This window comes from Megascapheus bottae, chromosome 2, assembly GCF_031878675.1.
Source record: "Megascapheus bottae isolate mThoBot1 chromosome 2, mThoBot2.hap1, whole genome shotgun sequence".
Taxonomy (NCBI): Eukaryota; Metazoa; Chordata; class Mammalia; order Rodentia; family Geomyidae; genus Megascapheus; species Megascapheus bottae.
Window position 1 is genome coordinate 31,070,047 of NC_143510.1, and position 18,270 is coordinate 31,088,316.

The 18,270-nt window shown below is 41.7% G+C and overlaps 1 protein-coding gene across 11 annotated transcripts in view; it reads right to left on the reverse strand.

Moving 5' to 3' along the window:
- Cadps (calcium dependent secretion activator) overlaps window positions 1-16,284 on the reverse strand; it is a 406,170-nt gene extending 389,886 nt beyond the window's left edge. For 8 of the 11 annotated variants that reach the window (XM_090323407.1, XM_090323363.1, XM_090323399.1 and 5 more), the window contains exon 1: window positions 15,449-16,283. In XM_090323407.1, coding sequence (XP_090179533.1) covers window positions 15,449-15,910 — 462 coding nt within the window. In that variant the 5' untranslated portion in view covers window positions 15,911-16,283. Of the gene's footprint in view, window positions 1-15,448 lie in introns of all 11 variants that reach the window. The other 3 variants (XM_090323391.1, XM_090323382.1, XM_090323373.1) reach the window with 1 other exon arrangement.
- Window positions 16,285-18,270: the final 1,986 nt, after the last annotated feature.

Genomic DNA, 18,270 nt, shown 5'->3' on the forward strand with positions numbered 1-18,270 from the left:
AAATAATATGTATATATATAAATACTACTTGCATCAAAACAAAAAAAACAAAATATACAGACAATAGTCTTTAGAAGTTTTATTTGAATGGCCTGTTTATATGCATTAGTTTTCCTGGATAAACCTCAAATTATGCATATTCCTTTAATGATTTGTGTTGGTTATATGAATTTTAGGTTATAGAACAAGTAGAAACCTTCAACCAACTTAATCTGCATACCCCATATTGCTATTGCCCCTTGAAGATCTGGCTTTGTAAGTAGGTCAATCAATGTGATACAAGTAAAGCCATAAGAAATGACTCCCTTCTATAGATATCTTTGTAGAAAATCTGTTAGAATTTTTTTTCTCCAATCCTAGGGATGAATTGTTTTTGTCCTAACCACAACTCAATGACAAAGATAGCACTGAGTAATGGATTGTGCTGGAAACAAAAGGGCCTGACAAAGGATAGTGATTAGAGAAAGCCTAACATAAAAGCATCTGGATGGCACAAGATGCAGAAATGCAGGATTCTTTCTGTGAGTGGAGCGGGGATGCGCTAGATCATAAATTTCCTGAAATATGAGCATATCCATTATGTATACTGATGAATTTCATTTTTCCCAACGATTACAGGATTGACATTTATCGCCAGGTCATAAGGAAGTAGGCAGACAGTACTAATGTGCTATAATATTTAAATTAGGCTTCTTAGGTCCTCCATTTCTTTAAGTGAAAAGTGATGGATTGTTCTCCTCATGTGAGCAAATGGAGATGTGTGGAAAATCCGAGTGACTACATGATATATTTCTGTAAGAGTTCACTGTGACCTTCCAACTAAATCCTAATGGGATATTGACAAAGACAGCTGCAGGCTCTCTTCAGAGAAATGGAAGGGATAATATGAAAAAGCTCTTATGACTAAAGAGCAGATACAGGATTGTTTAGAACTGCTACTGAGGTAATGGTAGGGGGAGGGCAGAGAGAAGCACGCTTCTGATTAATTAAAAGAAGTACGAATCTTAACCAGAGCCTGTTGTCTTTGAAGGTCTGTAGGCGGTAGGCTGCCTGCGGAAAGCAGATAGTAGAAAGAATTTTTTTATTTTTATTCTTCATTGTCAGGTGAATAAGGAAGGGCTTTTGTTAGAATGCACAGGAAGTTGTTTCTAAACTGGAAATGGAAAAATGCGGGAGCAAATAATGTTCTTTTCAAATAATACATCTGCTTATGTTGACAAATGGTCTTTAGAGAATTTGAAATCTCAAAGTATCTTATAGGAAAACAAATTGCTTCAGGACATGGTCAAGGTCAATTACCCAGTTATCTGTATCTTTGAAAGGCCCTCCAGCTCTGATTCTGTGTTACTTCCAGGGGCATACATCATTTACAATAGTTTCCTGCTACCCATCAAAGACTTTTGTCTTTGTTCATGCTGTCCACAGAATATCCACTCTTTTGCCCACTGGCTTCAGAGCCTACCTACTCCTCAACTGTAAATACATTCTTTTCCAGGACATTGGAAGAGCCCTAGGATAGGCAATGTGATGTCTACTATCAGCAAGCCAAATGGTATTATCACTTGGTGGCTCAAGAACACTTGAATCTTAATTTAGACAAGGTTTCCAGTCCTCTTAGTAGAGCCATCCGTACAGATAACAATGGCAAATGGAAAAGGAAATCACTCATATGAGAACTTTTGAATGCTACACTGGAACATAGAGCTTTCCTAGACTCCTGTGAAGAGACCCAAGTTATACTCTCTCTATTAACATGTAAAAGAGAAAATACAAAGTTGCTGGATGATACCCAAGAATGTTCAAGATAAGACAAATGACTGGGAATCATACACTTTAATATAAATGACTCTAACAAAAATTATACTAAGATAAAAATATTAACCCCTAGGGAAGAATGAGGAAGACAATAAAGCACGAATTGCCTCATTTTCCAGATTCCTGGGCAATCCCCTGGGAGATGGACTCAACTGGTTATGGGGAAAGCCCCAAATCCTCTGTTACTGTAGATTTCTTGTAGCTTTCACTTCAGATTTCACTTGTAAATTTCTCTACAGATTCTAGACCTGTGCCAGAAGCCAGGCTTCCTACACTGTCCTATGGTTTTCATAGTTGACCTTATTATGGGACTTGTGCACTTTTGAGGCTGGATTGAGCTCTATCTTGGACCCTCAGAAGAGTTTTGGCTCCTGGGTGGGAAAGTAGTAAAATATTGGTCATTGAATTTAAATATAGTTCAAAGGAGCACCTTGCTTCACATGAGCAAGATCTGCAAGTAAGTAAGTTCTCACCTCCCACATAGGGCAAAATGACCTAGAAATTGATAAAATAATAAAAGACAAGGATCAACAATTGCTTTCAGGAAGAATCCCTCTCCTACTGATTCTACACATGCATTCTAATTTTACAAAATTTCCTCCATATTTTCCTATATAACTATAAAGAGGATCTGTGCTGGGTATAACATTCAAATCTAATTCATGACCTTTTACCACAACATGAAGACATTTATAGTCCTTCCTCTCCCTTCTCCATAATTTCTGTGCACTTCAGTATGATGAATCTTTTTCAAATACACAATCCATCTTATTTTTGTTCAGAATTCTGTGGCTCCCCACTGCTTACAGAACGAACGTCCACTCTTACAACACTGGTATTAAAGAGCATCCACAGTCTCAGACCAATCTTTGCTCTTATTTTTTCTCTCAAAAATTAGACTTTTATATAATCATATCCATAACTCTCAGTGGTTCCCAGATTTGCTTTATATTTTCTCATGTATGCATAGTTGGAATTACTTTTCCTTCCCACCAAATATATCCTATATCATCATTTTATTTCCCTGGCCAGTGTGAGGTCTAATTCCATCATCAATTCTTTTTTATAAAAACTGGACAAAGGATCATACTTGAAGGCCTGTCCAGACAAAAAGTTAGTGAGACCCAATGTCAAAGAAAAAAAAAAGTGGTTAATCCCAGTTATTTTAGAGGCAAAGCTAGGAGGAGGACTGTTGTCTGAGGCAGGCTTAGGAGAAGTGTGAGACTCTACGTGGGGGATAGGAATTGGGGGGGTATCAAAATAACTCTAAGCAAGAAAGGTTAGAATTATGCATCAAGTGGTAGACTGCTTGCCTAGCAAGCCCAAAGCCCTGAGTTCAAACCTAAGTACTGGAAAAATAAACTAGTCTGAAGGCTTAAAAGTTATTACTTGATAATATACAACCAAAAACAAAAAACAACACAAAGTTTACATGTTTTAGTAAACAATACTCAAACACAATTTCATTGTCAAATTTAGTCTTTACAAAATATTATTATAATTTAAAGCCATTGGGAAAACCCATTGATAAAGTTGCTCCTTCTAACTCACAATGAACCCTGTAATCATATCATGGTCCCTGAAAAATGAGTTACTTATTAACCAATGTATATAGACTAGACAAGAGGTTTTAAAAACAGGGCTGAAGCCAATGCAGTGGGTCACACCTATAATCCTAGCTACTCAGGAGGCTGAGATCTGAGGATCAAGGTTAAAAGCCAGCCCAGACACAAAAGGACCTAAGATTCTTATCTCCAATTAACCTCTAGAAAATGAGAAATGGGGCTTGGCTCAAAGGTAGGGCGATAGCCTTGAGCTGAAGAGCTCAGGGACAGCACCCAGACCCAGAGTTCAAGCCCTATGACCCATAAAAAAAAGGCTGATAAACTACTTTCCGGAATATTTATAATGGATAGGATACGTGGTTATGGAAGGTATGATATGTTTTAATTTATTTGGCATCAAGTGTGGTGGGACTCTAAAAATGTGACTCATTAAGGCCCAGGCTACTTTGTGTAAATCTGAGACAGCACAGAAGAAGCTCAAATAGATGCTGATGTCTCATGGCTGCCTATTAACAGGGGCCTACAATATATGCCCTACCTCCTCAAAAGGTTATTGTAGTGGGGGAAAAATGAGTCATCTAAGCTAATAGCTAGGAATATTATCATCCCCTAAACAACCATGAATTTATCACCTCTTGGCTTATCACCTGTTCTGTGTCTGCACTATCTGTCAGATTCCACCTGGGGATCCAAAATGAAGGATCTCTGCAGAATCAGAGATAGGAAAGCAGCACATTAAAATAAGATAAGCTGCATGTGTCAGTGAGGTAAAATGGCACATAATTAAGTGTTCAAGCTGGACTTGGGACCACGTGGGCACCAACCCAGATCTATTTCTTACTACACTGAGTAAACAACTAAAAACATACTCCCTGTTTCTTCCTGTTCTTTGCAACTACCAATTGCCATATTCTACCTAGGATACTGATGAAGATGAGGAGGCTTTTCAAGCAGAAAAGCAAACACCTTTAGGCCCAAGAGTATGTGGAGGACACAGGATGGATCAGTGGTTTAATAGAAAGAGATTAAGAGTACAAGAAAACTGCAAGAGTGGAGATCAGATGGAAAGGAAGTGATGCCATGATAATCATTTGTTTTGTCTGTGTAGGAGATAGGAAACTGAAAAACTCTGAGCCACACAAGGTCAAGAATAGCATTACTAAAGATCACTCTGGTAGCTAGGTGGAATCTAGGAAAGAAAGGGGATAGATAAGACAGTTAGAAGATTAGTACAAATAATGGCCTAAAGCCTTGATCAGTGATGAAGAGGAGGAGGAGATGAAAATGTTCTTAAGAAGGGAAGTGGACATGTGCATCCCTTGGAGGTGAGAATACGTGTAAATATTAGGGATCTAAAATTGAATTGCATGTTTATGTATTGGCCAACTGTATAGCAGTGCCATCAGGCCATCTGCTGAGTTAGAAAGGAAAAAGGAGAAGAATCTGGGAGAGAAGACACGTGTTATTTTTTAATGGTCTGAGGAGAGATATCAATGTTCTTCCAAGCATGGAACGTAGACCTGTGCTTTCATGAACTCCTTGTTCCTGGTCATACCGCCAAATTATATCAACTTTATTATGAGACATACAGTTCAGGACAGACCACAATTTTTTTTGTAACAAGACTTTGCATAAGATTGGAATGACTTCAGTCCCTTATGTCACATAACAAAACACTTTCTGGCCTTCAACAGTCTATAGCCACATCTTGGACAGAACCAATGCAAATGACTACACATACAGGACTGGCATCTGGAAACAATATGTTGGCTGGAGATAAAAATTTGCAAACTGGAAATGCAAGAGGTCAGAAGCTAAAACCAGAATGTTTCAGTTTGCCCTTGAAGATGGTATAGAGCTGGTAGCAGGGCTGTGTTCATTAGGAGAGTCCCTACACAGAATAGCACAAACTCAATTCCATTAGCAATAGCAATGGGTGGTAGAAGGCTTGAGATCAAGATGATGGCAGATTTGGCATCTGTGGACAACTATGGAAAAGAATCTGTTCCTTACCTTTCCACTAGCTTGGGGTTATTTGCTAGCAATCTGTCATGTTTCTTTTTTATATAAGGATCATCCTGATCTCTGATTTTTCACAGAGTGTTGGCCAGTGTGCATGTCTCTGTGTCCAAGTTTTCCCCTTTTACAAGAATATCATCCATCTTGGCTGAGTGCGGTGGCTCACGCCTGTAAATCCTACCTACTCAGGAGGCTGAAATCTGAGGATCAAGGTTCAAAGCCAGCCCAGGCACAAAAGGATCTGACATTCTTATCTCCAATTAACCTCTAGGAAACAGGAAATGGGGCTTGGCTCAAGGGTAGGACAGTAAGCTAAAGAGCTCAGGGACAGTGCCCAGGCTGAGTTCAACTCCCATGACCCACAAAACAAACAAAAAAGAATACCAGGCATCCTGAATGACAGCCCATTCCCAACAGCCCTCCTTATTTGTCAAATATCCATTTTCCAATAAGGTCACATTCTGACTTCCCTAGGGTTAGTATTTTAGCATATGAGTTTAGAGAGGATATAATCACCCTTAACAAGGGCCAGGATTAAGATCTAGAGAACATGAATATTTAACATTCAGACACTCAGCTTATTTTTACCAATACTACTAATACAGGTGCACCTCAGTTTCTCAGCCAGATTGCCAGATTCTTCAAGGTCTATGAAATGTCTTTTGTTTATTTTGCTTGCAGGATCCAGTAAGTTTGTTTTGTTAAAAGTGGCTAAAAACAATATACAACATTGTATGATGATGTATAACAAACAAGAATATGTTAGAACCCCCAAGAAATGTTTGGAACATAGTATGTTATGACACACTGCCTTATAGACAACAGTTGCTATACTTGTCAGAAAAATCGCCCAAGTAGATGTTCAAGATAGATTTCAACTCATTTGCTTAAACAGCTCTATGCCTACCATCCACACCAAAAGGCTGTTTTTCTATATGGGCAACAGAAGGCATAATTATTTGTAGGAATTTTCAATGTTTTTCTTTCACTTTTTGAAGTAGCAGAGTCGATTATCTATACTACTCTGTGTCTTTGCCAAAATCCTATTGTCTTATGAGCACATTAGAGTCCCTAGTCCCCTTTGCAATTTAGCATGGGTCTTTTGAAGCACACACACACACACACACACACACGAGCGTGCGCAAACATTCTGAAATTAATTCTGTGTGCATGCATCTTCAGAACTTTCCTGCTACAAAGAAGTGACTATGAGAAGTGACTACAAGAACTACCACAGTACATGGTTATTCATACTTTGCTACCACTAGCAGGGAAAGGCCACTGATACATTATCATTGTTTTTCCCTATCCCTCCATTTCAGAACATCAGCCAGCAGAATGAACTGTGAAGGGGGTTTCGTCATTCAATTCACTCTTCAAACCTTCATCCCTCATTCAAATGAATGACATACCAAAGGCAAATTTCCCTTCCACTAGTGGAAGATATCAGAGAAGGCCATGACTAAGCAACAAGTTTATTCTTTCAAAGGTTATATCATAACTAGTATACTCTTATCACATCCAATATGCAATAGCTCTATAATTATTTACTCATATTCTAAGAGACAAATCACATAACTACCTACTTATATATATCCAGCTTTAGGTAGCTTACAATGAAGCAAAAAATAATACCAAAGTCTCATAAAATAAAAATAGAAAAACAAGTACTTCTAAATACACAAATATTTCAAGTTCTTTGAGATAACCTAAACAATATTGGGCCTAGTAATTTGTTTAACAACTTAACTTTCACTATGATGCTATTGGCTACTATTTTTTTTCCTTCAGAAAGAGCAATATTGAATATAGCCTGTCACAGTAGAGAAACTTGAATTTCATTATGACTTTTATTTTAATGGTTGGCCAGTTAAACACACACTACAGATATTCAAGTTTAGCTGGGATTCAGCTATTGCAAGAACTTTATAATTGTGTATGGCTTTGTAAAGGAAGATATTTCTCTATTTTAAAAAATCTAAAAGTTTGTTAGTTCCTGAAGAAACCAATAAACAAACTTGGAGGTAACTGATAGTATGTTTCTGTGAAATAAATTATCTTCAAATCATTTGGTAATTGGTTTATTCTACAGATAAGCTTTTCATAAAAGTTAGTTGTGTCTCAGTAATAAAATCCCAGGCTTTGGAGTCACAGTTCAGTCAGGGCCAGAATGAGCAGAAAGTTACCCAGACCCCATCTCAACCAGTAAAAGCTGTGGTACGGCTCTCTGCGAAGAAGGAAGAGAAAACAGGAGGATTGTGGTCCAAGCACAACTGGGTATATTTCAAGACCCTATTTGAAAAACCAAGAGAGCTGCAGGTTTGACTTACATATAGAATATCTGCCGGTTAAGCACAAGGAAGGCCCTGAGTTCAAACCCTAATATGGGTGGGAACCACTTCACTAGGAAATGAACCACCAATGTCAAGTTTCAACACGTGCTGAGAGCACCTACTATGTGTTAGACACTGAGAAACAGGAAATCAAAGGGGAAGAAAATATAGTCGCTGTATCCTATTTCTAGGGTTCTTATACTCTACAAAATGAGGCATACAGAAAAAGGTCATTTCAATGTAGGAGACAGAGGATAGACCAGAGAGTTGTATTAAATTTAGCTCAACATAAAGTTTGGTAAGGGTTCCCAGAGGAAATAACACTTGAGCTAAGTAAAGAATAGATAAGAAGTACAAGAAAAAATGTGAGAGAGACATTTCAGCAAAAGTATGATAGTATGAAATAGTATAAGGGCCTTTGGCAGAAAAAATACAAGAATACTATTATTTCTACTATTAATATCATTGCTTGGCACATACTAACTTTAAGCACAATCAACTTTTTTTCCTTTAGAATTTTTGATTTTTTTCCTCTCCATTTTGCAAAGATGACTAAAACAGAATAATATACCAAAAGTTACACAGCTACCAAGTCACAAAGCTGAGCTGGATTTGAACCATGGAGTGAAACTTGCAGGTCAGGAGGTTTTATGATCACTGTCTCTTACTGCACATTTTCTATGTATGTGCATCTTCCTTTGCTTGGATATGTGAATATGTGGTGGGACATAAATGCATACACATGTAACTTACCAATAATCAGAATTCAGTCATTTCACAAACACAGGAACATGCATCTGGGGAATTTATTTTTGATGGTAGAAGTCAATATTACTAAGGTGAACCACCAATTGAGATCAACACCAAAATACCAAGAACTGAGAAGGGAGGGGACCTATTCTATGCTATCAAACTTAACAGGAGAACTACTACAAGCAGAATAGAAAACTCTGGGTCCCACACACCGTGTACCACTTGAGTGGTCTAAGATCCTTTATCAGATTCTGCTAATCTGGAAATCCTTTTGACTTTATGTGACCTTTTACAGATTACCTACTAATTTGATTTCTGCTGTTGTTTAAAGTGGGGTTTTTAACCCAAGAAATGAGCCCCTATCTTTAGAGACACAGCTCAACAAAAGAGGAAGACGGTGATGTCTTGCACCTTTGACTCCATGTTGTTTATCCAAGACCCCACAATCATAACCATTGCCTTTTAGGTCTGTTTATCATGTGCTCAGCATGCAAAGAATATGACTTCCAAATCCCAGATCTTCTCCTAGGGTGATTTTCAGGAGCTAGGGTGAGACACTGATATATACTGAGCCCGGGGTAAGAAGAGATGAGATTGGCAACAACCCAGAGCTGCTTTCTCACCATCTAGAGATATAGGATGTCTCTAATGGAGCAAGTATAGTTTTGTGAAAAGTGGTGAGCATTCCACCACTGGCTGGGGAATCTTTTTCTACTGCATTTTGTAAATCTACAAAGCCTCAAGCAAAGTACTGCTGCTGCATCTTCCAATTACAGCAGAAGCTAGAAATTCAGATTGTTCTATATGAAATATCAATAATTTCAAATATTAAGAATTAAAAACATGAAGACATTTTTATAGACAAAAATAGGTTCAATTTCAGCAGTCCATAAAGCTGCTATGTGCAATCTCCTGCGCAGATTGCTTTACTCTAACCTTCAGAGACTTCATCTTTTCACCTGAAGCTTTATAGCTTGACCAACTGAACTCTGATTCCACATCTGTCACAGATTCCTTATTTTATAGTCCAAAAAACCCATACAGAGCTAGGTATGGTGGCTCATACCTGTAATCCAAGCTACTCAGGAGGCTGAGATAAGAAGATCCAAGTTTAAATACAGCCCAAGGTAAGAGTCTATGCAAAATTTATCTCCAATTTACCAGCAAAAATTTAGATGCTAAAAGTGGGGCTGTGGTTCAAGTGGTAGAGGGCCAACCTTGAACACAAAAAATTCTAAGAGAAAGCATTATACCCTGAGTTAAGGCAACAAGACTCTTACCAAAATAAATTAAACAAAAAGGTGAAAAAAGATCAAAACATACAGGATCTAAATAAAAGAATTTCTACACAAGCCATACAATGTGTGATTGTTGTTCTTAATGTACTATGTTATTTCTCATCTCTTGTGTTTCCCCTTGGTTATCTCATATTGTTACAGTATCTTACCTTGTTATCTGGTATATTGTATATATGTTTATTTATTTAAAATAGGATAGGGAAGGGGGAAAACAAGATGAGGGGAGAGGGTAGGGGGAGAGAAATGGGGACAAAAGCATGAGAAGGGGTATCAATGTTTGTAAAGTAATACACCTTCTATCTGGTGAATATAATGTAATCCTTCTGTTAAATTACAATAAAAAATTTTAAAATGTCAAAAAAGAATTTCTAAATCTTGATAAAGTGAGAGCATATTTTCTAGAAAGACCTATCAAGCATTTTATCTGGAGCACATTACAAATTTCTGACTCTTTCCCATTCCCGTCTTCAAATGACAAATGAAGAAACAGACGACTTGCCTACAATCCATGATTCACTAATGAGAATGTCTAAGTGCAGACACAGGTTTCAATGAACACCCATTCCCCCATCGTTTAGCCTATAAAATTCTCTAGAGGAAGTCATTTGAACTTCTAGGCCCAGCTATGCCCGAAGTCAGCTCTAACCCAGCTTTTCAATTATATGTACCAATTAAATCACCCCTCCTCCAGCTCCATTATTTTCTTGGGATAGCTACTTGAGTTAGGTTTCTGTCACTGAGAATGAAAATAACAGTTTTGGCCAGTGACTCTTTCCCCTATTTCTGTTAACTCATGCTTTTCTGCAGAATGGAATACCTAGCCTTCCTTATGCTACACAAATTATGCTAATTCTTTAAGACATAATCACAGCCAACTTCTTTCATGAAAACCTCCTAAATCTACAGCAGCTTACTATTACACACTTTCCTACTCTCAATGTATTTCACATCTATGCATGTTTTCTCAAGTGGACCTTTACTTCCTCCAATTCAGGAAGCAAAGCTCACAGATATATTATGCACCAGGGCCGGTGCAGTGTGCATCTAGTCACACACTTAGAGAACTGGTTCTAGTTAGAAAGTTCTTCAACCCTCCAGCTCCAGGTATTCAGGTATCCAGTTAATCCCAAACCAAGTATCAGTTATATTTCAATGTGTTAGCCTTTGGTTGGGTATTCCACTTGATTTTGCAGAGGAAACATTGCTGAATCAGTTGACTTTTATCGTTTTACATGGTATAATTATTTATAAAGGAAAGATGTAGTTTCCTTTGTTCTTAGGTCCAGTTTTAGGGAAGGATAAGGCTGTTTGAGGTGTTCGAGGCAAGAACCCATCCTATCACTTTCTCTATATTCTGCCTCTCAGAAAGTCCCAACATGTAACACTCATTCTGAATGAGCCAAAAAGATGGATGGTGGGGTCCAAAGGCATATTTAAATAATCTATTCCTTCTTACAAAGAGAGAAACACATAATTGTTGGGGAGAAATCTAGTTTCATAGTTACTTAGCTCTTGCCAAAGGTTAGCAAATTTAATGTCAATTCTATTTTGCATGACAAAGCAATCCTTAATAATTTTGAGTACAGTAATTCAAAACCTATCTAAATAAATGAATCAGGACTTCTGACTTAAAACATACTGGTACATATATATTAAACTAAGATTGGCCCTGAAACTTTATGAAAAGCATGACTTTTGAGTCATGCGCAAATCAAGTCAAATAAGTAAAAGAATAAAGATGGAATTGCTATGGCCAGCAGTGACTCAACACTAGCTATAATTTCATGGAAGGAGTTAAGCTGAATCACATGGAAATGAGCAGGAAGAATACCTCCCAATACATTTGGTAGAGTCATGCAGTACTCTTAAAGGAAATGCTTTGGATTGTCCCTTTCAGTCTCATCACACATGAGACCTATTATCTACATGTGCGCGCGCACACAAACACACAAACACACACACACACACACACACACACACACTGCTTCATTTAGACTATTTATAATCAGCCTTAAATACAAATTCCTACCCCATTAAAAAATGGTCCTGTCAATCTGATAGTACACAGAATTGTTTACAGTGCCCCGTGTTTACATTTCATCATGAGCATCTATAAGTAACAGGTTCACATGAGGTAACCCACCCAGTCCTGTTACTACATCATTTAGAAACAGATGGTGTAGCTGTGTCATGCCAGCATCTAGGTATTCACTCCACCATTCTGACAAAGAAGGAAGAAAAGCAAGGAAGTGGCATCATGTATATGTTGTATACGTTCAGCTTGGAAAATTTTTGTTAGGGTCCTAAACAATCACAAGCATCATGATATACTTAAGATTTGTACCAATGCAAATGAGATGCACTATAAATGATAATCACATGTTTTGAAAAGACTTTAAACTCTCCTTTTTTAACTGGAAAGATTGCTAGGTGGCCCAAGAACATTAAGAATGAAAGCAGTAAAACAAATATCTAGTAGAAATGAAACCCAAGTAATTACCTATCAAGTTTATGAAAACAATGTCACCTTTTCAGCCTTTGCTCTACTCCTACTCATTCTTCTAAGCTTTTTCCTTTCATCTTGAACCATATAGAAAACTAGATTTACGAGCTAACAGTTCACCTCCATGCTTCATGCTACTTGATACGTATATAGAAAAGGAGGATTAAACCTTTCTGAACACAAGTAGAAATAACTTCAAGTAAACAAGCATCTTTCATATGTTGCTGGAAACTTGTATTGTTTTTCCTACAAGAGCTCTGGCCAGTGTCTATCATGTAAAAAGAAAGCATTGGGAATCAGAATGCCCCATGGCTCCGGTCCTATTCTTAGCTATCTACATGAAATTTCAGATAAATATCTCTGTATCTCTCAGCAATTTGAGTAATTTAGACACTAGGTGGTCTTCAGAATTATTAAAACTGATATATGGACAGAAATGGGAATTCTGATAAGAACTAAAGAAAGGTGAAGATGTGTAGCCATTTGTTAATAATAATAATGATTTTGTTAACATATGTTATATATTACATATGTTATATAAACTTTACATATAGTACATACTGTGAGAAGAACTTGGGTTAGAGCATATCAGAACTCTACCATGTTCTCAAATTTTCAGTGCATTTAAAACTGTACTTTTACAAAAAGATGACCCAAGTGGAGTGCCTTCATATAGCAGGCACTTGAAAAACAGTGTGTGATACAACCATTTTGCTTTGTAGGGTGCATTCTATTTTGTACAATAAGCTTTTTCTACTCAATTCAAATTTCCTTTACATAGATCATTCTTCCTCCCCTTCTAACCTGCTCTTTTCATCATTTTACCTCTGGCTTTCCCTAGTTCATCTCCTTCTAGTCTATTACAAACTCATCTACAGTTTATAAGTAGCTCATTTCTCCAAGATTCAGTTTAGCTTATTCGTTCTTTTTGAGGGCTTTTAATTTTATCACAATGATTATTGTAAGTTTTTTTAAAGTACTTCCAATGCTGTTTAAAAAATAATAAACTGCATTCCAAACTTGCCACCTGGAGAAAAAGAACCAAAGAATAGTTTTCCAGAAAAATTTTAGAATCTTCAAAGTGGAGTTATGAGGAAAAGTTACTTTCTATAAAGATGTACATATTTATTTCCCCCATGTAGTCAACAACTCCCAGGTAGCTTTTTTAGGATATATATTTAGCAATAATTTGTTGTGAGTTCTAAAAATAGTCTGAGGAAAGGACATTACCACCTATCCTGGAGTCTCTCTGATGTTAAGGTCATGTATAAAATCAGAACCAACTTACCCCTCAAATAGAAGCTTTGAATGAATTTAGGTAAGCATCCAATCAAATCAGAAAAAAATGTGATTTTATACTGATCTTTCTCAAGTGGCTAGAGTTTCTGTTAGGCTCTATCTGTGGACCACCTCCTCATTCTGGTACTTGACCTAAGCATTGACTTAAAGGACAGAATTGTAGAGCATTCAACTATTAGATGTAATGTTTTATTATTTGTTTTTCTCCTCCTCATGTCAGAACAGTTTTCTGTGCCACAGGAATAGGGTTTCTTTGGTTGGTGCTGTCCTTATTGGAATAGGATTTTTGAGATGGAATTTCCACAATGCTATGAAGGCATATCTACCAAAATAATTTCCAAGCTCAAATATCAGGTCCTGTGGCACCAATACATCATCTTAAAAAAACAAAAACAAAAATAAAAAACTTTTACTACTGAGATTTCTGCTGTGTAGTCCAAAATACAGTTGACATGCTAAGGGCCATGGGTGTGTGTGGTGGAGGGGAAGAGTGGAGAAGAGTGTGGGGGGGGGGTGGATTAGTGTACATAAGATAAGACACCTGCCCTCTCTCACCTAGGGAAAGAATCTTTTAAACTGACATCCAGGCTTGTGACAGCTGCAAGTAATCAGCGGCTCTGGGTGATGTGTGTACATATACAAGCAAAACAAACAGAGAAATCTGTGCTACCTCGAGATAAGGATGTAATAGAAATACAGGAAAATCTAACACTTCACTACACCCATATATAATGGGGGCTTAAATGGCAGCAACTGAAAAAAGCCATTATTCAAAGAGGCGACTTTGACAGAGCCAGGGCCTCCACTGCTTTCCCTGAAGGCTAAAAGGGTGCAGTCATCTCCCAGAGACAAAAGAGAATATTGACTTTCCTAAGTCACTCCAACTGGCCACCTGGCTGCTTTTCCAGTGCTCAGTGCCTTGCATCCACCATTCGTCCCTTCTTTTCTGGGGCTAGAGAAATGATACCCCCCTCCCCCCACACACCCCCCTCAAAAAGCAGCTGGAGCTGCTTTAGCCTGACCCAGGTCTCAGACAAAAGTCTCTGATGCCTGTCATTGCCAGGCTTTTTGCAGCTTCACTTTATCAAGCCGGTTCACAGCTGGAGGGCCTGGGCGAGCCAGAAGGTGGCGGCGAAATCACCTTGGGAAGAGAAGAGGGTCAAAGCGGATGGCGGGGGGGGGGGGGGGGGGGGAGAGGAGGTGCTGACCCGGGCACCGAAGGACGGGATGGGATGGGGGGGGGGTCCTCTCCTGCTCTGGGGTCCGCTGAAAAGGCGAAGGTGGTTTGGAGAGAAAGCCGCAGGCACCGAGGACCCTCAGGCCACCCCAAGTGGGCTGATCTGCAGACCAGGCTGAGTGGGGGCGCCCTTCGCAGACTCACGGGCAGCTTCGCCTTCCCGGCTCGCTTTACCCGGCTGCCCTCGCTCCGCACCTACCTCACCGAGGCGGCTCGGAGGCGCCACCCGGGCGCCGCCTGTACCTGCCGGGCGCGCCCGCCCAGCGCACGCCCAGGAGGGCGGGCTCCCCCAAGCCGAGCGCAGCCGCCCCGCCACCCGAGAGCGTCGCGAGCCCCGCAAGCCAGCCAGGCCTCTCGGGGCAACGCGGGCTGCTCAGCGCTCCCCGAGCTTCGCGGCTCCCACAGCGGGACCTGCCTGCCGGGCTCCCGGGCGCACGGCGCAGCCAAGGCCAGGCCCCTGAGAGGGTCCCGAGCCCCTCGGGGCCCGGGCGTGGGCCTCGTGGGGGGCCTCGCAGCCCCTTTTGCAGGGCGCGGTTCCCACAGCCCCCACGCTCCCATTGTTCGCCCCGCCCCGCCTGGCGACGTCCGGGCGCTGCACCCCGGGCCTCCCTCGGGCGCCCTTTTACCTTCTGCTGCCGGCGAGCCATGTCGGTGGGCTGCTTGGCGTTGAAGGGGTAGGCGATACAGCGCATCACGAACACGTACAGCTGCAGCCTCTTCTTCCTCTCCTCCTCCTCTTTCTGCAATCTCTCCAACTCTTCCTTCTCCTTCTCGCTCACCACCGACGGGCTGGGGCTGGAGGGCCGGCCGCCACCGACGCGGCTGCTGGGCTGCAGCCCCCCGGCCCCGCCGCCGCCACCGCCGCCGCCGCTCCCTCCGCTCCCTCCGCCGCCACCGGCGCCCACCCCGGCCCCGGCGCCGCCGCCGCCGCCGCCGCCGCCCCCCAGCCCGGCGCTGCCCGCCGAGCCCTCGCTCGTGCGGCTGGGGGAGAGGCGCGCTCCGGACGCGGCCGAGCCGAGCACCTCCTTGCCGCTCTCCTCCTCCACGATCTCATCGGATTCCTCTTCGCTGGACGAAGGGTCCAGCATGGTGGCGCCGGGGGAGTGAACCCCTAGAGTTCCCCCGGGCTTGGGGTGCAAAAAGGTGGCGGTGGTGGTGGGGCGCGCCGGAGGCAACCCAGCCGGGGATCGGCTCTGCCCGGGTGGACGCTTCTTCCTTCCTAGGTCAGAGAGCCAACGCGCTGCTGCTTAGCCTCGGCCGCCGCGAGACTGCCGGCTTCCGCCCGGCGAGCGCCGGCTGGGCTCCGACCCAGGGGCGGCGCGCGAGGGGAGGAGAAGGAAGAGGCGCGCGTGCCGCGGCGCCGCCGAGGTGGGCAAGGGCGAGCCTCAATCGCGAGCCCCGAGCCCGCAGCCCGATGCCATCTGCAGCCGCCGAAGGAGGCGCCTCCAGAAAAGATGCCGAGTGTTGCAAGCTGGCGGTGCAGCCAAGAGCCGGAGAGGCATCTTGCCGATTGGGGAGGGAGCGGCGCTTACGTGTTTATTGGCTTAACTCTCCCGTGTCCGCGGCGGAAAGGGCGGCTGCCAAAGGGCTGGTGCGCCGCGGGGCGGGGGAGCGCGCCGGGCGCCCTCAAAGCCTCAGACACCTCCAGTACCAAGGAACCCCAACGCCTGCTTACCTTCCCTAGCCCCCGGTCCCCGGCCCCCTGCCTCGGGATCTTTTTCTCCTTGATTGACCGCAATCAGTGCCTTCCCCTCCCAGGAATAAAAAATTAAAGAAAGAAAAAGAAAGAAAAGTTCTTGTGGGGGGAGGGAAAATTGAGAAAGCAATGGTAACTTCTAGCTACGCGGAGAGAGGTCTGTGTGGAGAGGCCACAGCCCACAAGCCAGATCTTTAGCCCCGAAAGGGTCTCATGTTCATACACTTGGGCAGGGGTGGTGGTGGGGTGCGTGGAACAATTCCCTCCACGTGTGCCCGGTCTAAGTAAAATACACGAATCTGGTTGGGAGTGTATGGGTGTGTCCCCCTCCCTGCACGCAGCTCCCCAATATTTAAACAGAAATGCCCCTTTATTTAGCCGGATGATGAACAGGCTTCAATTGACTCTGATGATCTGGGATTACTTTCTTGCGTGTGGGGGGGGGGGGGGGAGAGTGAGGGGTAGGATGTGCCTACCAGCCAAATGGCAGGGTTTCTGGTTGCTCAGACCCTTTCTCAAAGCTGAAATGATGAAGGACTGGAGAGAAGGGCTGAGAACCTCCTCTCCCCTGCCCTCCACCTCCACCCCTCCCAGGTCCAGATAAAGACACTCCAAGATTCCAACAGGGTCAACATCTAATGATTGACTAGTGGAAGAACAGTCTTCACCCTCCATATATCTGGGGTGATTTATTCATACAAAGCCACAGAGGGTGCCTTGCCTCTTTTTCTCCTAGGCCAATAAACCCAGGCAGTAGGAGCTGGCCAGAGTGCTGAATCTAATTAGGGACCTTCAGATCCCTGGAAAATAAAGGCCCATCCTCCAACCTTTTGAACTTTAGGCCATTTAGAGTCCTCTCCCACCCCTCCCCACCCCCGCCGCCTCCGCCCCCACCACTCAATCTCCTATATTCGAGTATTTTCTAATTCTCTTGTCTATGCGATTTCCAGTGATGGTAAACATGTAACATGATTTTAAAGTTCACATCACAATTGTAGAACAAATGCAGAACAACATGTAGTTTCACCTTGGCCCTCAAAATTATTTTTTGTTGTTTTTTAAAGAAATGTATAGACCAACTTTTTTCATATATTTTTATTGTGATTAATAGAAGGGTTACATGGTATTTGCCATATAGAAGGTGCATTAATTCACATATATTAATACCCTTTCACATGTCTTGGTCCCCATTTCCCTCCCCCCCACCCCCACCCCTCATCTTGTTAGACCAACTTTTTATAGCCATTACACATCAGTGCCCAATTAAATAACAAAATATGGAGCAATGTAGAAATAGCTATAATTTAGCAGTCCTTTTTAATTCTTTGGGAAAAAAAGTAACTGATATTTGAATAATGCTTTGCTGATTTCTCTAGAATAGAAAACATAGTAGGCGTTAACTAATATGCAGCCTTTACACTTTTTAATGGGCACTGTTCCATGTGGTTTCTGTAGGTGTAATCCTTAGGAGACATTTTTTCAGAAAATCTATAATCTCTTTTGGGAGCTACAACATGCGACATAAACATAAAACACAAAACTTACAACATAAAACAGGCTGAAGGTGTGAGTCAATTGGTAGAGCCCTAGCCAATGAGCAAAACCATCAGGTACCAAGTTCAAATCCTGATCTTGGATAAATGAAAAAAAATCAATATGTATTCAACTACGTATCAACACATTCTGGTTTGTAACTACAAAACTCTTCTGCAAATAAAGCACCTTGAAATGGAAGGAAATCATATTTCCAAA